Below are 22,948 nucleotides of genomic sequence, written 5' to 3' on the forward strand. Positions count from 1 at the left end.
TTTATTTATATCCACTTTCAAAAAAGGGGTTGGGGCGAATAACTTAAAAGGAAAACACCCCTGGACAAACAGACGAAAAATCAAAGATGTGCATTTAGCGTCTTAATAGTTTTGCACGATTTAATTTGACTTATAAGACAAACAGCTACGGATTGTCACCTGATACGTTCTTAATTGGACATAAATAATAAAATAGTCCAAATAATTAGCACTGGATTTAGATATATGAAGACAATAAGCGTAATGTAATTAAGTGCGGAATATTTCAATGATTACTAGATATATTAGTAATTCAATACACATTTTAAAGGAGTCATATTATACATTACCCTTTGTGGCTATTTTACAATGTATAAGATTTTTAATTCAGATAGGTGCAATCCAGCTGATATTGTATTAATGAACAAAAACAATTCAATTAGTCTTTCGCGGACATCGTTTGAATATATGACTGACAATAAATATAGATCATAAGTGTTCAAAAGTATCGGCGTGAAGTATTGTCGTGAATATATATGTAACTGAACAAGGTGTTGAAAATTTTTAGGTTGAACAGCAGACGACATTCATTGTTGTGAATATAACTGACACTCAGGCGCTCATCAGCAGACGACATTTATTGTGGTGAATATTTTGAACAGCTGACGATAGTTATTGTCGTGAATATAACTGATGTTGAGTTTCACGATGAACAGCAGACGACATTTATTGTCGTAAATATTTTGAACAGCAGACTACAGTTATTGCCGTGAATATAACTGATGCTGAATAAGGTGTTAAAATTTCCACGATGAACAGCAGACGACATTTAAAGCGCATTGATGAGGAGGATGTGTATGCTTTAAAGGTAGCTCTCAATAAGTATTACTTAATTGAAATTTCCTGAATTATAATTTAGTAATTTTGTAAAGTTCATGACACGTCTTTTTACAATTTACATAAATCAATGTGTATGTTATTTTTATTGCCAAATGTGTTATGAATGTAATTTATCAAGGACATTTAATTTAATTAGTGTGTTTCATAAAAACTGTTACCAATTCAAATCTGCATACATTTGTATGATTGCCGAGCAATAAGTCACATACAGGCGTGCGTGCGTATGCGAGATTATTTATTGTCGCCTTTGGGCAACTTCTACAAAATACTGATAGACGTAGTCGTCTTTAAATGGAGGACTGCGCACAATACAGAAGCATGCGTTCGTGCATGCGTGCGTGCGTGCGCCCACGGTGCGTAAATGACGTCATCGGAAACCAGGTGACTCCTGCAGAGGGTTGTTAGGTTGTTAGTAGTTTTATCGCGAGTGTGGGGGTGGGGGAGGGTGGAGGATGGGGGGGGGGGGGCCAGATTCAGAGGACGTTCCGATTCCAGAAGAGTGTAAGGTGTAAAGCACCCTTATATGAGATTCTTATCCCATTGTTAGCTGTTTCAGTTGGAGGAGTGAGGAATAAAACTCACATGCTCTACCTTTAAAGCTCGACATCATATCTCGAGCGCAGAATATTTTATGTCGCTGTAAGACTTCTTAATCCGATCGTTCAACAACTATGTTCTAACGCTCGACATCATATCTTGTGAGAAAGACATCTTATCCCGTTCACATAACATCTTATATCAATCGCTCCACATAGTATCTAGAGCGCATGACATCTTATTTCGATCTCACGACATTTTACCGCGAGTCAAATACATCTCATCTCGAGCGCACGCCATCTTAAGTTCGACATCTTATGTCGAGCGCACGAGTTATTATGTAGAACCCTCAAGACAATTTGTCCTATACATACGACAGTGTTCGTGTTATAAATAACAGTCCATACTGTTTTCTTTGTATCAAGGTTATGTATTAAGATATGTGTTCAAAAACAACAATACACTACTTGATTTACTCGTATTGTGGTCATCGATATATGCAAATAATAAAATTACATTCTTCTTATCTATTACTGAGAGTTTTGGAATTTTAGTAGTAATGACGAAACAAATATCATTTTTGTTAAGTATCGAAAAATTGTTTTTTTCTTTGATAAATAAATAACGTGAACTGATTCATAAATCTTCATGCAAAGCGAACAACCTATAGGATAAAACACCAAAGATCAAAAGTGAGAGAACAATCAGTAGTTATTACGTGCCGTCTACAGATGAAAATGCAGACAGACGGACAGCGCAATTTTATTACGTCAAGCCATAAAGAAAGGACGTCAGGCATATATGCCTGGCGAATAATACTCAAAGTGGTTTAATTCGATTATGAGATCGGTTATAGTTATGGCTCTTCCGTATTTTACGTCCTTGTGTCATGTCCATAATAACCGACAAGGGTTGAATTTTTTTAAGGTCAAGAGTTAACAGAGCTCTATTCTAGACAGATGGAACGACTAACATACGCAAGAAAAATTAACCTGAAGCCCGTCTCCCTTTCCAGATCAAAATGATATCATGCGTTTTGTTGTTGAAAGTGATAATTGTGATTTTTTTAGAAATGGACATTACTCCGTAAATGTCACCTGTTGAGATTTTAGACAGCTATGAAGCGTAGGAAATATAAAGCTTAAGCAGGGAGGTGTGTGTGAGAGAGAGTGCGTGTGTATGTGTGTGTGCGGGGGGGGGGGGGGGGGGGGGGGGCGGGGTTTACATGGCTTTGTGGTAAAGGTTGCTGGTTTCGAATAACTAGCACATCATCGCTATGGGTCCGAAACCACACTTGGGGGTGTACAATGTTTTCAAATACTAGTATGGAGGCCACCAAGTTGGTTAACGTTTCTACCCAGAAAACCTTTCCATGACGAAAAGCTGTTCAGAAGGAAACTTAGGTCTTCCTCCGCAATAAAAAATATTGAAAATTGAAATGACCTACTAGTATATAATTGTGATGATGTAACGAAAAATGTTACAATGAAACAACAAAAATCAGCTTGTAAAAATTAATATAAATTAAAAAAAAAGAGTTTCCCTACAATTTTGTAGATCATATCCGTTTCTCTAATTCTTTCGCCGCGCGTGATAAGTTTTTTTTTCACTATAGTTTGAAATATGAATATAATGGGTTTTTTTTACCGTACCTACGTTTTTAGTAGTCGTGAATGTATAGTGTAATATTATCAGCTGAATTAACCTTTATAATTTTTGTGTCAAGGTTACAAGAATATCAGTACTATAGTACTTTTTCTGATATATATCAATTTCATAATGCCGTTGTTTATATCTAACTTGAAAATGTCTATTTCTTGGATAATTGTTTTTTCATGTATTTGCCAAAGGTCTGAATACTTATTAATTTATGGAATTATCCTTTACCCTGCTTAATTTCTAAAATGGACTGGTCCATTATTCAGTTTGGACAGTACCACTTTTTAACCGAAAGGGTGTCCGATGAAAATTTACTGACCGAATAGCGAACAGTGCAGACCATGACCAGCAGGCTGATCTTGGTCTGTACTGGTCGCAAAGGCAGATTCACTTGCCACCAGCAGGCTGATCTTGGTCTGTACTGGTCGCAAAGGCAGAATCACTTGCCACCAGCAGCCTTAAGGTTAACACAATACACCGTTTGTCAATACCTTCTCACTACGCATGGGGGTTTTGGAATTACACAAAAAAACATCATTTTTTGCATGAATACTTTCCAGCATCTTATTGTGCAATTATTATATGAGCCGCGCCATGAGAAAACCAACATAGTGGCTTTGCGGCCAGCATGGATCCAGACCAGCCTGTGCATCCGCGCAGTCTGGTCAGGATCCATGCTGTGCGCTTTTAAAGCCTACTGGAACTGGAGAAACTGTTAGCGAACAGCATGGATCCTGACCAGACAGCGCGGATGCACAGGCTGGCCTGGATCCATGCTGATCGCAAAGCCACTATGTTGGTTTTCCAATGGCACGGCATCAGTTAGTCAGGTGTTTTTCATGGAATGTTCCATATGTTTCATGTTTCATCTAAAATTTATTACATGCCCAGTATGTATCTAGCTTGCTGTTATTTCTTTTCGGGTAAGAGACATGAATGCTCATTGTTTTCTTTTCATAAGGCTTTGTAGACTGCTGTACAGGCGACTGTTCGTCCGCCAGAATTAAGCCTGCGTGAATAATTTGAACGTTCGCGAGCTGACTCATAAATATACATGCAAAGCTAACATCCATTGATTTAGCTCTAAAGATCAAAACGAAAAAAGAATATTCAGAAGTTATCGCATGGTTCGAGTGTCTACAGACGAACGAACAAACAGACGGATAGCGTAATACCATTTATGTCCTGTCAGAAAGGAAGGACGTCCCGACATATCTAATTGGCGGATAATAATTAAAAGGATTATCTTTGATCAGATAAGTTATAGTTATGGCTTCTCCGTATTTTACTTCCTAGTGTGATGTATCTAAGAAAATTAGATTCAGCAGACAAGGGTAAATCATTGTGAAAGACAAGAGCTAACAGAGTTTGACTCTAGACAAGACAGATTGGCCGAGTAAATACCGTCAACAAGTTAACCTGTAGTCAGTCTCCCTGTCTGGATCTACACGGTAGCAAGATGCTTTTTTTCGGAATATCAGTATATATGCAATAATCAATATGTGGCACACATCCGAAATATATACATGTACTAACAGTGAAGTTTAGAAGCTTACGAGATATATATCTTAAACCTTCATTAACACAATAAGCCGAGTGGGGGAAGTGTTTCCAGGGCGTACTGGTTAAGTCACTGGCGTCTTGCCCTTCATCGCTTTGGGTTCGACACCTCGCTTTCGATGTACAACGTTTCCGTATGTGGGTGCCGTCCATCTGGCTTTTTGGTAGCTCAGTGGGTCTAACTAAATTTTCCCTAGGAATCTGTAGATCATATTTTGACTTATTCTTTCCATGCACCTGATAAGTTTCTTCTATCACAATAGTTTGAAATTTGAGAATGCATAGAATGCAACCAAGAAGAATAATAGCAGACTCGGTTGGACTGAGTCAGTTCATGAGAGGTAATGAAAGCCAAACTATAACAGTTAATGTATAGCAGGTTATCTGCTGCTTTAAGCTTATGTCTTTAAATAACTGACTAGTACTAGCTCTACAGAGCCTAATAGTTCTTAGATGACCTGAACACAAAATATTTTCAATTTTACAATATATAGCCTATATATTGCTTTATTTCCTCCTTTGATGAAGAGCATATGAATCATACAGTATCATTAAAAATTTAAAACAAGCAGTTCTTGATTTCAATAAAAAGAAATGTTGAAATTCTTGTTTCCAAAATTGAAAGATTTTGAAAGATTTTTGAACGCCGCTATTTTGTTCGTGGGTGCGCACGCGTGTGTGCGTGTGAATGAAAGACGTACAGATCACTCTTCCAGTCTCGCGGAAAGGTTTGCCTTTTAATATTGTTGCACCAATGCTGTTTACTCGAAAATTAAAGATTGTTTTCCTTTCTTTACAAAGTGCATAGAGAGTAGGTTTATATGTAGGTTCTCCCAATGACTGTAACATAAAGTAAAATATAAAACTTGCTTATCTGAACAATGCAGCCCGTTGTTTTGTCCTGAACTTCTAAACACGTCATTCATCACTGCAAGATCCTATCAGAAGAGTTTTCTCAAACCAGTAGATGTTGGCAACAACTGAAAACAAAAATAAGCAAAAAGAAAGTTTTAACTAAGTTTACATGATAAAGTGAGGAAAGTCAATATCAAATATCATTCGAAAGGTGCGCTATTATATGTTAATTGCGACATGTTAAATGCTACAATAATCCATTTTTAAATGTAATATTGTATAATAAAGAAAAAAAAAAAAGTAAAGTAAAGAAATTGTAAAATGTATCCATTTCCTACCAAATCATATTTACGTTAATATATTGCAAAATGCTCCACCCATAACAAAAATGAGCGCTTAATATGGATTACGATCGTTTTGCAAAGCGAACAGTGTTTACTATAAAAGAAAAACTATTAAATTCCGATCAAATAGCACAGTACAACAATCTTCCTGTCTTGAAATATTTTTCTGGCAATGTACGCACCCCGTAAATTAGATAAGTGCCCCAAAAGTTTAAATCTATGCGTTAAGGCTTAAAAATACATGCACCAATATTCAAAGATACACTTGCCACTCAACTAAATAAGTGAACTTATATTTTTTTGTCACGCAAGTACACTGATTATGTAAGTACGATAAAATATAGGATACCTACTTTTAAATCAGTTTTCACAGCAATCGCCGATTTTTTCGATGTAAGTGAAAAGACCTGTAGCACCTGCGATAAATTACAGACTCCGGTATATTCCGGATTCAAGCGATTTGAATGATAAGTATCTTTAATGTATATATTTTGTAATCATGGTAATCCTTACACTAACCTTTAGTTATTATATTATAAATATTATACTCTAAATACGTGCGAACATGCAATAACTTGCGTACTTTTGCCCTGCGTTCCAATAGATAATCACCGTTTCTGACATGCGCAAAAGACCGCTCCAGGTCTGTAGAGAGCAACATCGATTTGTATTTTGCTATTTTCCAGGGGAAAAAACGTCTCTAATTATCGCGTATTTACGAACGAATGTGTTATTTTTTACGACTGCAATTACAATTTCAGTCGCACAATTTCACTCTGAATAATGTAACCACGGAAATGTTCTCTTTTTATGTTTTTAAAAAGCAGTCAAGGCTAGACAAATTATTCTTACAGCGACACAACTTATGATACCATACTATCCCTTATATAACCAAATGCTGGGCGATAATTATGGCATTATATAAGAATATTTCTTATTTTTCTTACTTAATGAACTATTTTATAACGTTATATAAGAATAATTATTCTTCTTGCTTCTCCTATATAAATACCACGTTGACAATCCTTGACAGTTTATGTATAAACATTGTTGTTGCATTTCCTCATCGAATATATTACAGGATTAATTTTTTTTCTGATGCGCATGCATGTCTATACAATACCGAATAAGACGCACACGGATTAAAAAAAACAAAACCCTTTATGTTATACGTTTGAAATAAAAGACAAGTTTTACACGTGCAAGAACAAAGGAAATCATCGTTTCCAGTAAACATTAAAAAAGAAAAACTTCAAAAATAACCTTTTATTAGATTTTGAATCGAACGCATGATCATCGCATGAGAACAACATAACTATATCCCCCGCCTCTGTTACGAATAGTGAAAGGGTTGATGGTATTCGGCGGAGGCATTGACGTTGTTAAGTATATTTTATAGTCCATGTTTGAAGACATCAATTAATTAAAAAATCCTTCAAGGGGTTTAGGAGATACAGAGCGGACACAGAGCGGACACAAAACGGAAGGTTTAAACCTTTGACTTTTAGTTATGACCTTTACTTTGAGCCAACATGACTGATTCATAAGTTTTGCACATCGTATTGATGAGGTGATCATTTGACCCAAGTTTCATGAACTTCAAGGGGTTTAGGAGATACGGAGCTCAGACATTTTACTCTGAGTTGTGACCTTAACATTTAGCCGACACGGGTGACTCATGAGTTCTCCTTATTGTCTTAATGAGGTGATCTTTTGACCTAAGTTTCATAAAAATCATTCAGTGCTTAAGTGATACAGAGCGGACACAGAATGGAACGCTCAAACCTTTGACCTTGAGTTGTGACCTTGACCTTGAGCCGACATATGCGGCTTATGATTTATACACATCATATCGATCAGGCGATCATTTGACCCAAGTTTCATGAAAATACTCCAAGGGGTTTAGAAGATACAGAGCGGACACAAACGGACGGATGGAGACTATTCATATTACCCCCACCGCTCAAGGCGGGAGATTAATTAAATCATTGTACGTCTATTTAATCCAACATAGTTAAAAATCACTGTAATTTTGTCTGAGGCTTTTTTATACTGAAAAACTAGGGTCAAAAGACTGCAAGGACAATGCAAACGCAAAAAAAAAAACCCACATGGACAAAATAAACAATCAAACTGCAAGGACAAACAAACGCAAAAATACTTGGACCAAATAAACAGACTAACTGCAAGGACAAAACAAATGCAAAAAATACATAGACAAAAGAAACAAACAGACAAGGACAAAACACCGCAAAAAACAGGTGGACATAATAAATGAACAAGCAAACACAAAACAGGCTGACACAATAAACGATATAACAAACACAAAACCAGGTGGACTAAATAAACAAATGTACAACACAAACAAAATGAACACAAATATACCTTAAAAACATAATCAAATTGACAACAAGGACAAAATAATGCCAAGATACCTTGACAAATTAAACAAATAGTCAACAAGGACAATACAAAACAAAAAATAGGTTGACAAAATGACAAATGTAAGACAAGGACAACAAACACAAACATACATTGACAAAAAACAAATAGACAACAATGGCAAACAAGACAAAAATAGGTTGACAAAATGGACAGCATGGGTCAAAATAACACACAAAACAACACAGTGGGCAATAAGTGAACAAAAATAATGAAAGGATGGGAGTTTCATCTTGTAAATTGTAAACAAGCACTCACTCTAAATGCAAACTATGTTCCAGTGTAAATAAAAGTTAGATGACTCCACCAATTAGACCCCTTAAATTTCGTTGTGATATGCGGAACATTGTGAAAAACAGAATATTTTTACAAAAAAAAATCAATAAGACAAAGCAAAAGATATAATCAGACTTCATAACAGCAAAGTCGAATATGCAACACCGCTTATGTCCAGTTTTACTTCTGTGTGTACGTCTAAATCGGCCTCAGAACGTTTTTCATATGTTTAACATAACTGAAATAACTTATCAGATAGTTGCAAAAATAACACCTATGAGTATTGTCATGGCCAGAATAAGTGTGGATTACTGACAGTCAATTTTATAAGTGATAAAGACACAAGGTAGTTTGCTTGATTGTATAATCGAGTTCGTATATGGTTCGAAGTCAACGACATTGCCCACTTGGTCACGAAGATCTCTCACAGCAGAGTATCACTAACTCTAAAATCCAGATTTGTATACAATTCAAAATAGTGTACGTATTCGTTTCTATTTTACAGTACAATGTACCTTTCCCGCTACATGCAGCCGCATGTGCAGGGGACACAGAGGCAATAGAATATCTTGCAAGACGAAAACATGTCAACTCCTACAACGAGGTACCTTTCATGATTGTTGTTTGAAGAATAGATTAAAACTAGCTAAAATATAATGTAGATGAGAAACAATATGATATAAATGTATATTACACAAAAGCATTCACTGCATGGCTAAACACTTTGAGTACATGCGCTTTTAAATGCATTTTATAAAACCTTTTTACATTGTAAAAACATATATTTTTATTTAAACAATGCAACTTTATAAAAATTTAAGACTGACACACAAAACAGTTAAAAGTATTTAAGTCCTAATTTACGGCTAACAAAGTTCTGCTAAAAATAAGATAAAATAATGCAGGTATTATTTATTTATTTTCTTCCATCCCCATGATTGTACAACTCCGAAGGGGCATACCTCTAGACGTATATCTCCATATAGAAAATTAAAACTTCATCTGGAATGTCTGCCTAAAGCCCTCTTAACAGATCTTAATTTTTCAATTCAATCCTTTCTGAATTCATTTTCATTATGCTCCCTAAATTATATAACTTTGTTTAAGTACGTATATATTTCACCTTGTTTTAGGTATGCTTCAACTTTTGTAAGGTATCTGTTAACTTTGTTTATGTATATTTTTACTTTGGTTTCGATCAGAAATATTTAACTTTGTTTAGGCATTTTTAACCTTGTTTAGGTATGTTTCAGCTTTATTCTGGTATCTTTTAAATTTATTTAGGTATATTATAACTTTGTTTTGTTCAAATATATTTAACTTTGTTTAGGTTGGACAGATGCCATTACATATTGCTGCACAGCAAGGTCAATATGAGGCCGCAAAGCTGCTACTTAAACTTGATGCAGATGTTAACACTCCTGATAGGGTATAGTTCATATTTATATTACTGACGTGTTCCAAGATGTTTAGAGTTGGTTTTAAGGTTCTACTTACTAAAATTTGAACTTACTATTTGGGTTGTGATTAAATACCGCTTTTACGTTGGTTGCTTTGAGAGCGCTGGGTTCAAATGACAGTGAACATTTACTTTTTCTAACTTCTGACATTTCAAAAGTTGAAAAAATGTTTATTTTCTTATTAATTAGTAATAGCAATAATATTTGATATAGATGTTAAAGTATATTTTACTATATATTATCAAAGGTATTCATTTAAGATGCCCTTAGACCAAGATGCTTGTATTCATGATCCAATCTACACTATTTGTCGAGAAGAAATTAAGCTAAAAACAGAACCTAAAATAGGTAGAATTTATTGTTTTGCCATTTTGGTCCGATTGTAGGATACGTAATAAAAAAAGAACAGAAAAGACTTCAAAATTTATCCGCATAACTACAATTAAGACAAACTTGAGTTGAGTTGCTCCATCTTGTGCTTGCTATGACAACTATTCCTGTTAAAGATAAAATATAACTTCATAATATGTTTGTATATTTTACACTGTAGTCTTCTGGAAGAACAGCTCTGCACCTTGCTTGTGCGAATAGCCATAAATCTACGGTTGAACTTCTTCTTAAGATGGGTGCTGTTGTGTACGAACAAGACAAGGTAAAACACGGGAGAGTAATGTCAAAGTTCGACTGTAAAGGTGTTCCTTATACTGATATAAATAGTTTCGTAATACGAAAGCCAGGTGGTGACTTCATATTTCAGTATCCCCATTTCCTATTTCTCATTTCTTATTTCTCAATTTACACAATAAAACAATTATGACACTATGAAGTGAGAAGTGTGAGCTATGAAAATCACATTTCTCATTTCACACTTCTTAATTTTGTTATCGAAATCGTGAAATGAGAAATGTGAATTTCACATTTCACCCTTTTCATTTTACAATTTCGATACCAAAGTCGAGAAGTGTGAAGTGAGAATTGAGAAATGGAAATTCACATTTCTTATTTCGCGATTTCGATACCAAAGTTGAGAAGTATGAAGTGAGAAATGTGAATTTTTCATTTCACACTTCTCACTTCATAGTTTCTATATGTTTTATTGTGTAAATTGCGAAATAAGAAATGAGAAAAAAGAAATAGGAATACTGAAAAATATGAAATCACCACCGGGTTTTCGTAAGTTAGCGAAATTACACGCTACATAAATGTAATGCTTTAAGATGGCGATCGGCAATTCCTGTACGATTGCGTAATCACGTATTCTCGTCTGCTCTTTCGGTATTCTTCGGACATAACATAGAATGACTTTTTAGTAACAACCGGAAAATACCGAAATCATATTCGGAGAGTACGAAATTGAACGGAAAATTACTTTAAAATTAATTGACGTGAAAATGTCCTGGCCGATGAAAACAGCGAATTTCAGTGCTCAGGTGCTCTTCAATAGTTTGCACATTTGCAAATCTTTCATAAAGCATTTTATGTTGCAAATAAAATGTTTTTGCTGGTACTTGTCTGAATCTATAATTGGAGCCTTTTGCTAAATGGATATAATATTATGAACTACTTCAAAATAGCTAAAAATATTTAAAGAATATTCTGACCTGTCTCCACGGGTCGGTAATAAGATACTATTTTTTGTTTTTGTTTTAAAACAACGAAAAGGACCGAAGCTTTCAAATCGCATGAAGGATTTTTGTCTTTTCTGTGCGGACAATTGCATATTCATTATCAAGCTGAGAAACAACTGTTGCAATATATAAACCCAAAGAACTTTTTTTCGAAATGAAAGGCGATTCTTTTTTTTTTTTTTTTTTTTTTTTTTTGCGTAACTGGTCGATGGTATAACAGTATATGTACTTCAAAGATATTACAGTCTTTTGGGGGCCTCATTGGCCGAGTGGTTCACATCGCATCGATGTAGGTTCGATACTCATCGGGGCTTTGAATTCTTCATGTGAGGAAGCCATCCATCTGGCTTACGGAAGGCCGGTGGTTCTACCCAAGTGCCCGCTCGTGATGAAATAATGCACGGAGGGGCACCTGTGGTCTTCCTCCAAAGTCAAAGCTGGAAAGTCGCCATATGACCTATAATTGTGTCGGTGCGACGTTAACCCCAACAAAATAAATAAATTCAGTCTTTTATTGAAAAGTAGCATGATAAAGGGCTACTGACTAGTTATATCGTTATTTTCATGTATAAGCTAGTGGGATTCACGTTGAGAAAATGTCTTCTGTATTATTTAGGAACTTTCTTATTGAAGGTGTTAGGATAAATTACACACTGGTATAATTAACATACGAGTGGCACAGCTCATGTGTTCAAATTTTCTGAGAAAAAAAAAAACAAACTCCGATACTTTAACACTGAACTAGACATTATAAACTTCAAAAATTCAAATTTTATTTAAAAAACAAAGTTTGGCTCTTTAAAACACCAACAGATCGAACCAGTTTTATTAAATGTTTCAGATCCATACATTACGGAACTTCGGCAACAGACAAAACGATAATATGTATCGAAACTTAGACAACAAGGTTACAAAAGTACAAAGGAACGGCACAGTTGTCCATTTTCATCAAGACAACAGTGCCATTTAACTTAATGTTACCTCTTACTGCAGAGGGACTGGAAAACTTAATCTAAACCTATCCTGTCAGAGTATGAACTATAGGGATTGTGTATTGATTTTCATCATTTCCTGTAAAAGTGCTTAAACGAATTTGTTAAATGTCAGATGTATCTTCTGTGTACTTAATGTACTACAGGACAAGATAAAACATCTTGACAACTTTCCTTTAAACCTGCTCTTTGTTTACTTTTTTTTTTTAAATAAACATTTGTGCAATAAGCATTTAGAAATGTTGATAAATTGATATCAACCTTAGTGATTGAGTAGTTTTGAAAATTAATGTAAAAGAAAATATTCAAGCCACAAATATTTGTTACAAATAAAAAGCATAAAGGGCTTAAAGCGTCCTAATAAAGTGATGCGGTAAATCAGTTTTAAGCGTAGTGTTAAAAGCCAAGAAATAGTGCGGTAAATTAATGTTAAGCGTAGTGCTTAAAGCTTGAAGAAGTGGTAAATTAAAATTAATTGTAGAGCTTAAAGCCACGAAAATTTATTATAATTTCATATGAAGCTTTGAGCTTCACGCCACGAAGAAGTGTGGTAAATTAATGTTAACCATAGAGCTTCAAGTCCGGAAGTAGTTTGGTAAGGTCAATGATCAACATCAATATATAACAATTGTTCCTGCTTTTATGCCACTTTTTTTCATAGTCTTAAGTTCCTTGTTTAACTGATTTATAACATTTTTTTCTGACTTTAAGCAACATGCTTTACATTTATTTTTTAAAACTACAGTGCCACCTCTGTAGAGCAACACCCTTTCGGAGATACAAATATTGACTGTTATGTAGAGGTTGTTGCTCCGGAGAGGTAAATTCAATAGTTCATTTCAGCTTAGGGAAATTTTGATGATGTTGTTATAGAGAGGTTTTTGCATAAGAGAGAGCCGCTCTGTATAGGTTGTACTGTACCTACAAAAAATGTAAATAATTAATGTTAAGCGTAGATTATGGTAAATAAATGATAAACACAAAGCTTTAAGCTGTGACAGTGTTTTTTAAGCGTAGTGGTTCAAGCCACGAATTAGAGTGATAAATTAATGTTGATACTTAACTTGCTAAATTTCTATAATGAACGTGTCCATCTTTCAATTTGAACATTACCATTGGTTGCTTACCAAAAAGATACTGACTGAATTGAGAATAGCGTAGATTTTGATCAGACTGCACGGATGTGCAGGCCGATCAAGATCTACACTAGTCGCAAAGGCAGAATCAATCGTGTCTAGCATGATAAGGGTTAAACACAGATGACCCGCACCATGAGAAAACCAACATAGTGGCTTTGCGACCAGCATGGATCCAGACCAGCCTGCGCATCCGCGCAGTCTGGTCAGGATCCATGCTGTTCGCTAACGGTTTCTCTAACTGCAATAGACTATGAAAGCGATCAGCATGGATCCTGACCAGACTGCGCGGATGCGCAGGCTGGTCTGAATCCATGCTGTTCGCAAAGCTACTTTGTTGGTTTTCTCAAGGCACGACTCAGATCATCAAGCCACGAAGAAGTATGATAATTTAATGTTAAGTGTATTGGAACCACGAAGGAGAATGCCTGTTTACTTTTGCTTATATGTTAGAAGTCTGTACATGTATTTCGGACTTTCTTATAAAGCTACATTCGTAACATAGGCCATGTTTTTCAAGTAAAACAAATAAACTTTTACTAAGATTTAAATATAATAGATATATAATAGACTTTCTAACAATATCAACTGCTTGACAGCAAACGGAATTACTAGTAAAATACCTTTTCTGTACAAATAAGGCAATTTGTCAAGCTATTCTTTTGGTTCATATATGCAGCTATGTATTAGAATTAAATATGTAAACTTTTACTTTCTCAAAGAATGACAAAAAGCAAAAATGAGCCGCGCCATGAGAAAACCATCATAGTGATTTTGCGACCAGACTGGATCCAGGCCAGCATGCGCATCCGCGCAGTCTGGTTAGGATCCATACTGTTCGCTTTCAAAGCTTAATGCAATTAGAGAAACCGTGAGCGAACAGCATGGATCCTGACCAGACTGCGCGAATTCGCAGGCTGGTCTGGATCCATGCTGGTCGCAAATGCACTATGTTGGTTTTCTCATGGTGCGGCTCAAATACTTAAAATATTTTTTTAATGCATAATAGTATTAAAACAGATATCTGAATATCTTTTTAAATATCATGTGGACAGATGTCTTAAGTTTGTTATATAAACATTAGACATTGTCGTAAATGAAAATGGATTAAAATTAAGAAAGTAAAAAGTGCTGCACTCTGCAGTATTTTTTGAAAAAAAAAGATGTCTGTAAAAAAAAGATATAAATTATATTTTTTTTTCAAAGTTGGACCATTGTAAAGAAATGGAATAACGTACCTTTTATTCACATAAACAATTTCTTCGATTCCAGAATGGTGTCTATCCGGTTCACCTGGCTGCTGGAGGTGGCCACTGTGGCGTTATCCAGTTCCTCGTCGCGACAGGAGCGCTCGTCCGGTGTCAAGACAAGGTTAAATAACTGTTAAAGTATCTTTCAAACTATTATTCAAAAAAAATTTCTGCAATATTCCTTTTTGTTATAGATAAGATATTGACTAAATTTTCAGAACTGCTATGGGAAATATAGGTTCGGCATTATTATATAACAAGTTTGTTTCGTAACGTACTGGTTGTTAATGTTATATAAATCATTCGTCTGCAATGTGATAGTATATTATAGTAGTGAATTGAATACTACGTCTTCAGATCTAGATATTTTGCCAACACGTACTCTGAAATCACATGAAGATGAACTTCTGCCTTGTATCACTGAACTGCCGAATCTCTCATTACAACAAGGTGTTTTTTTTCTGTGAAATACAAACAAGCAGTTGTTAGACCTTTGCTAAAAAGCAGGTCTTGTACTAGAGCTTTCCAAGTATCGTCCTGTGAGTAATTTATCATTTCTATCAAAACTTATTGAGAAAGCTGTTCTTTATAGAGTAAACAAACATGTAAATCACAACATCAGTCTTTTGCCTAAGAACCAGTCTGCATGTAGGTAATATCACTCCTGCGAATCTGCGCTGCTTCGGTTGGTTACTAAGTGGTATGAGAAAACAGGAAATCACGGCCCTTATTGCAGTTGACTTAAGTGCGGCATTTGACTCTGTCGACCACGACTTTCAAAGAATGGTGTCTGTGAAACAGCTCTTCAATGGGTAGACTCCTACTTAAGGCCTCGTACTTGTAAGGTGAATATCAACAGTGCATATTCAACAGACCGCCTTCTTGAATGCAGTGTGCCCCAAGGCAATGGCCTTGATCCGTGACTGTATCCCACATATGCTGGAACTCTTTTTGATGTCATTCCCAAATCCATATCAGTCTATGGTTTTGCTGATGATCATATAGCAAATAAAAGCTGTCGTCCCACATCTGCTTCCGTAGAATCACAAGCGGTCGAAGACCGCGACCGGATGTGCAGGCTGATCATGATGTATACTGTTCGCATAGGCAGAATCAATCGTGTCCAGCATGATAAGGTTCAATGCACGTGCTTGAATTTATTTCAGAACAATACAGACCCTATGCACTTGGCAGCGCAACAAGATAAGTCGGACACGATAGGTACATTACATGGCTTCGGTGGAAATCTAGATGCCACAAATAAGGTAACTTTTTTTCCCCAAAATATACACACTTATCATATACTTACCGCCAAATGTTTGTTCTACTTTAATTACATGGGAAAATTTCGAACGATATAAACAGTTTTCCGCCTCTCATGTCATTTTATTGGAAGTCAGTCATAATAATAAATATAAATATTTGTATAAACAATCACAGCGCATCATTCAAGAACCTTACGCTTTGTATCAAGAAGGCATTGTAAAACGTAGTTTTTGTCAAAGTTTGAAGGTCACAAAATCCTGATTTTTGGGGAACATTTTTTTCAGTTTCAGCTAAAACTCAAACAAACTTAAAGAGTTAAACTAAATTTTGAGAGAAAAAAATAGGGACAGCTTTTCATAATTTGGTAGCTTTGCATTTTTAAAAATAAATAGTGCAAACGATCGTCGAGACCTACAGTTTTACTAGTTATTTTTATTTCATTCGTCGAAAATTTCAGAAAAATCTATTTACTGGAAGGAAACTGACTGGTGTGCCTTTAAGGTGATATTCTATTAATGCTAGGCGATTCGTATATTTTTGTTTTAGATTTGTTTTTATTCTGTCCAAAAATTTTGAAAGTAAATTTTTGGACTTCTACCTATTATTTTACAAGTGGTCACGGTTAACTTGGAATAGAAAAAGCGTTTTCACATTTAGATTAAAATAAATAACGTTTTTACGTTTGGTTAATAACCCTGAATATGTTATAAAGACAGATCTGCATTTTCTTCGAAAATATATCAACCCAAACAGCAGAAGGAAAGTTTTGATCAACAATGTATATATGAGCCGCGCCATGAGAAAACCAACATAGTGCGTTTGCGAACAGCATGGATCCAGACCAGCCTGCGCATCCGCGCAGTCTAATCAGGATCCATGCTGTTCGCTTTCAAAGCCTATTGCAATTATAGAAACTGTTAGCGAACAACATGGATCCTGACCAGACTGCGCGGATGCGCAGGCTGGTCTGGATCCATGCTGGTCGCAAACCCACTATGTTGGTTTTCTCATGGCACGGCTCAATTATACTTTCATACGGTCGCGTGAAATACTTTGATGCATGCCATATTTCGGTTCAAGGGACGTGAGGGGTGTTTCACTTTTCATTACTTCCCATGAACAGACTCAGTCAAACTGAGTGAGTTATTATTTTTGCTTGGTTGCATTCTATGCTTCCAAAGGATCTTCTTACAGATCTTTAATATATTCACTAATGTTGATACGAAATTACAGGTAGTATTAATTGTAGTAAATACTTGAATCAGCTGCAAGTGACATTACATCACATATATCGTTTTAAAATAATTTCATATGAGAAGAAGAAGAAAATGGATATCCGGATTCGATTATCTTTCTACGTATGTTTATCAATAGAACTAGTTTCGCTTTCAGTGACATATCCAACTAAAAAAAGTAATCCCCAGACTTTTGTTAACAAGCTTTACAAGTGTTTAGTTATGTTTTACAGGATGGGGAGACACCATTACATATTGCGGCTGTCAGCGGCAGTGCTGCAGCTATTCGGAAACTTTATCAGCTAGGTGCTAATCTTGACAGCAGAGACAAGGTATGTGTGTACACAATAACCTAGGTGTAAATTTTGACAGCAGAGACAAGGTATGTGTGTACACAATAATCTAGGTGCTAATCTTGACAGCAGAGACAAGGTATGTGTGTACACAATAATGTAGGTGCTAATCTTGACAGCAGAGACAAGGTATGTGTGTACACAATAATCTAGGTGTTAATTTTGACAGCAGAGACAAGGTATGTGTGTACACAATAATGTAGGTGCTAATCTTCACAGCAGAGACATGGTATGTGTGTACACAATAATGTAGGTGCTAATCTTGACAGCAGAGACAAGGTATGTGTGTACACAATAATTTAGGTGCTAATCTTGACAGCAGAGACAATGTATGTGTGTACACAATAATGTATGTGCTAATCTGGACACAATAATCTAGGTGCTAATCTTGACAGCAGAGACAAGGTACTTGTGTACACAATAATCTAGGTGCTAATCTTGACAGCAGAGACCATGTATGTGTGTACACAATAATGTAGGTGCTAATCTTGACAGCAGAGACAAGGTATGTGTGTACACAATAATCTAGGTGTTAATTTTGACAGCAGAGACAAGGTATGTGTGTACACAATAATGTAGGTGCTAATCTTGACAGCAGAGACCATGTATGTGTGTACACAATAATGTAGGTGCTAATCTTGACAGCAGAGACAAGGTATGTGTGTACACAATAATCTAGGTGTATTTGACAGCAGAGAAGTATGTGCGTACACATAATGTAGTGCTAACTTCACAGCAGAGACATGGTATGTGTGTACACAATAATGTAGGTGCTAATCTTGACAGCAGAGACAAGGTATGTGTGTACACAATAATGTAGGTGCTAATCTTGACAGCAGAGACAAGGTATGTGTGTACACAATAATCTAGGTGCTAATCTTGACAGCAGAGACAATGTATGTGTGTACACAATAATGTATGTGCTAATCTTGACACAATAATCTAGGTGCTAATCTTGACAGCAGAGACAAGGTACTTGTGTACACAATAATCTAGGTGTTAATCTTGACAGCAAAGACAAGGTATGCGTGTACACAATAATCTAGGTGTTAATCTTGACAGCAGAGACAAGGTATGTTTTTACACAATAATGTAGGTGCTAATCTTGACAGCAGAGACATGGTATGTGTGAACACAATAATGTAGGTGCTAATCTTGACAGCAGAGACATGGTGTGTATCTACACAATAATGAAGGTGCTAATCTTGACAGCAGAGTCAAGGTATGTGTGTACACACAAATGTAGGTGCTTATCTTGACAGCAGAGACCAGGTATGTGTGCACACAATAATTTAGGTGCTAATCTTGACAGCAGAGAGAAGGTATGTGTGCACACAAATATGTAGGTGCTTGTCTAATCTTGACAGCAGAGACAAGGTATTTGTTTACACAATAATGTAGGTGCTAATTTTGACAGCAGAGACAAGGTATGTGTGTACACAATACTATAGGTGCTAATCTTGACAGCAGAGACCATGTATGTGTATACACAATAATTGAGGTGCTTATTTTGACAGCAGAGGAGACAAGATACTAGTATTCCTGTACACAATGCTTCATTTTTCACCAGCTATGTGCTAACATTTACAGCAGAGACACGATATATCTGTATACACGGCACCATTTATATCAGCTATGTCTGACCTTGACAGCATAAACAAGGTAGGTAAGTATACTGTACATGTACTTCATTTTCCACTAGCTATGTGTTGAGAGCAAAATGCGTCATTTCCTACCAGCTATACGCTTGGCAGCCTAGACAAGATATGTTCGTACACTGCATCATTTTCCACCTACTCGGAAATAATATATGCGTGTTAAAACTACGCCATTTTCAATTTAAAGGTGGTCAATCACATTATAGCAATATTCTATGATATTTTTACTTTTGTTGTATTATGCTGGGGTCAAAACAAAATGATATCCGCCTACTCTGACCTTTTGATATCTATGAGGAATATCATCCACAACACTTCTGCCACGTTAGATTAAGACGGTACAACATTCAAAAGCTATTCAAGAGGCAGTATAGAGGCATCCGTTCTCAAGGCACCAGTCTACAGGCCCCAAGACTAGAGACACCGAATTAGAGCAACAGTGTGACAACAGGTCTAGATGCACACAATCCAATCAAGAAGCACCCGATCTAGAGGCGCCCAGTCTAGAGGCATCCAGTCTAGAAGTATCTTATCTAGGGGCGCCTAGTCTGGAGGCACCCAGTCTAAAAGCACCTTATCTAGAGGTACCCAGTCTAGAAGCACCTATCTAGAGGCACTCAGTCTAGAAGCACCTTATCTAGAGGCACTCAGTCTAGAAGCACCTTATCTAGAGGCACTCAGTCTAAAGGCACCCAGTCTAGAAGTACACAGTCTAGAGGCTCCCAGTCTAGAGGTACCCAGTCTGGAAGCAACTTATCTAGAGGCACCTAGTCTAGAGTAACCCAGTCTAGAAGCAACTTATCTAGAGGCACCTTGTCTAGATGTACACAGTCTAGAAGCAACATATCTAGAGGCACATAGTCTAGAAGTACCCAGTCTAGAAGCAACTTATCTATAGGCACATAGTCTAGAAGTACCCAGTCTAGAAGCAACTTATCTAGAGGCACCCAGTCTAGAAAACCACAGTCTAGAAGCACCCAGTCTAGAGGCTCCCAGTCTAGAAGCACCTAGTCTAGAGGTACCCAGTCTAGAAACAACTTATCTACAAACACCCAGTATAGAGGTACCCAGTCTAGAAGCAACTTATCTAGAGGCACTTAGTCTAGAGGTACCCAGTCTAGAAGCAACTTATCTAGAGGCGCCAAATCTAGAGGCATCCAGTCTAGAAGCACCTTATCGAGAGGCACCTAGTCTAGAGGTACCCAGTCTAGAAGCAACTTATCTACAAACACCCAGTCTAGAGGTACCCAGTCTAGAAGCAACTTATCTAGATGCACTTAGTCTAGAGGTACCCAGTCTAGAAGCAACTTATCTAGAGGCGCCAAATCTAGAGACATCAAGTCTAGAAGCACCTTATCTAGAGGCACCCTGTCTAGAGGCATCCAGTCTAGAAGCACCTTATCTATTTAACAAATTCTTAACCGGGCACTTTATGCTGGGGTTCATGTTTTTAATAAAATCTGAACTGTTATTCAGAAGTCATATGCTTGCTCTTTTTTTTAAATCCATTTTGTGTTTGTTTGTTGTTTATTTTTGCAGTTTGGCGATACGCCTCTACACCATGCCACTCGTGTTGAAAAGCTTACCTCAATAGAAGTCCTTGCAGAAGTTGGTGCTGATCTTAATTCAAGAAACGACGTATGAACTGCAGTCTAATAAAAATGAGATAAAGTGATACCAATTCTAATAAATCATTTGTCATTTAAGATATGCACAACGACTGTTTCATCTAAATAATGCCGCTGTGTTAAAAATGCAGGCAGTTTTTTATGATTCAGAGGTCGGAAGTCCTGGGCTTGAAATAATTTTTAGTTATTTTTTGTTTGCTTGAACCGGACTTAAATTGGCAGAATTCCTTATTGTTTTAAATACTTCTACGTATTGCAAAATTTTGACAGACATAGTTAAGGAAATTTTCTGAATTCTATAAGTTAAGTCAAAAGAATAGTAGAGTTTTAAATATATAAACTTAATTCTTAGATCAAAGAATGTCCAATTCATCTGGCCGCTCGACTTGGCCGTTGGAAATCAATTCGCCATCTGTTAACAGCGGGCGTGGACATAGATGTTCCGTATAAGGTAAGGGAAAATATAATATTTCACATGAGAGTATCTAAGTCTACCATGCTAAACAGTTTACTTGAAGCATTTCGATACTAAAGTTGTTGTTGTGTTGGATTTAACTTTTTCAAAAGTATTTCAGTTCTGTAACGGCGGGCAGTTAACCTGACCAGTGTTCCTTGATTCTGTACCAGTACAAACCTGTTCTCCGCAAGTAACAGCCAACTTCCCCACATGAATAAGAGATGGGGGATAAATTATTTCAGACACAATGTCTTGTATCAAATCGTCATGGAGAGCATACAGCCCGCTCGAGGATCGTACTCACGATCCGGCGATCCGTAGATCGGCGATCTCCCAATTGAGCTAAGCGGGCGGGTTTCGATACTATATAAGTACAAAAGAATAGACATACTCACCTCGTATGATACATTTCGCACATCGTAGTTTCGTGTTTTTATCATCATGGTTTCGATTTTTTTACCATCAAAGTTCCGTTATTTTCAACGTCGTAGTATCGTACTTTACTGTTTCGAACGCACAATATCCGGCGATAGCCCTAACGGGACACCGTATTGGTAACCTTTAGGTTATAGTTTTTGTATTGGTACTTTATTAAACTTTATCATTGACTAACTTTTAGCAACTATTTAAATACAGTTGCGTAGGTCGTATTTTTTCCTTTCTAACATTATAAAACTTCGTTATCACATACGTCTGCATTTTTATAATACTTCTAAAAAAAAAAATAAGAGGAAGGCTTAGAATTTATATTTAGAATTTATATTTTATTAAGATTATGGTAGATTATTTTATTGCGAGGAAGTATTTTACCAGATAAAAAAAAACAAGATTAACGATGAATATTTTTTCAGAAAGGATTGCAAGCTATTCATATTGCTGCACAATATGGTTTATGTGACGTCATACGAGTGCTGAAAATAGAACACGCTGACCTTAATGCAAAAGATAAAGTAAGTACGTATGAAGGTTAATTTTGTTAAGAATCTATATTTCCGGTTTTGAAGAAAGTAAGAACTGCTTATTATTCATCAAGTTTTTCTCGTGGTTTTTGTCCTTACATAAGACCGTTAGTATGCCGTCAATGTCTTTAAAGAAGCCAATGGTTATCCCCATATTTTGAGATAAAATAAAACAACACCAAAATCATAGAAAGAAATGGTTGTTTAACAAGAAAATTTAACAGCATATAAAACATGTATGTTACTCTACAGAACAGTGATAGATCGCTAGATCTACATTGAATTACGGAAGGAACCACACTTTCCGACAGTTCCGAGTACCTTTAAAAACTGCTACATGTACATACGTTCGTTTTTGTGCATTTGCAATACTG

General features: G+C 36.2%; 1 protein-coding gene across 3 annotated transcripts in view; it reads left to right on the forward strand.

Annotated features, from left to right (window-relative positions):
* LOC123524333 (serine/threonine-protein phosphatase 6 regulatory ankyrin repeat subunit B-like) overlaps nucleotides 1-22,948 on the forward strand; it is a 107,479-nt gene that overhangs the window by 44,489 nt on the left and 40,042 nt on the right. For 2 of the 3 annotated variants that reach the window (XM_045302444.2, XM_045302445.2), the window contains 9 exons: nucleotides 9,058-9,156; nucleotides 9,883-9,981; nucleotides 10,563-10,664; nucleotides 15,041-15,139; nucleotides 16,185-16,283; nucleotides 17,753-17,851; nucleotides 21,070-21,168; nucleotides 21,511-21,609; nucleotides 22,467-22,565. In XM_045302444.2, the coding sequence (XP_045158379.2) occupies nucleotides 9,058-9,156; nucleotides 9,883-9,981; nucleotides 10,563-10,664; nucleotides 15,041-15,139; nucleotides 16,185-16,283; nucleotides 17,753-17,851; nucleotides 21,070-21,168; nucleotides 21,511-21,609; nucleotides 22,467-22,565 (894 nt within the window). Of the gene's footprint in view, nucleotides 1-547; nucleotides 848-9,057; nucleotides 9,157-9,882; nucleotides 9,982-10,562; nucleotides 10,665-15,040; nucleotides 15,140-16,184; nucleotides 16,284-17,752; nucleotides 17,852-21,069; nucleotides 21,169-21,510; nucleotides 21,610-22,466; nucleotides 22,566-22,948 lie in introns of all 3 variants that reach the window. The other variant, XM_045302442.2, reaches the window with a different exon arrangement.

Source organism: Mercenaria mercenaria, chromosome 3 (genome assembly GCF_021730395.1).
Source record: "Mercenaria mercenaria strain notata chromosome 3, MADL_Memer_1, whole genome shotgun sequence".
In the NCBI taxonomy this organism is placed as follows: domain Eukaryota; kingdom Metazoa; phylum Mollusca; class Bivalvia; order Venerida; family Veneridae; genus Mercenaria; species Mercenaria mercenaria.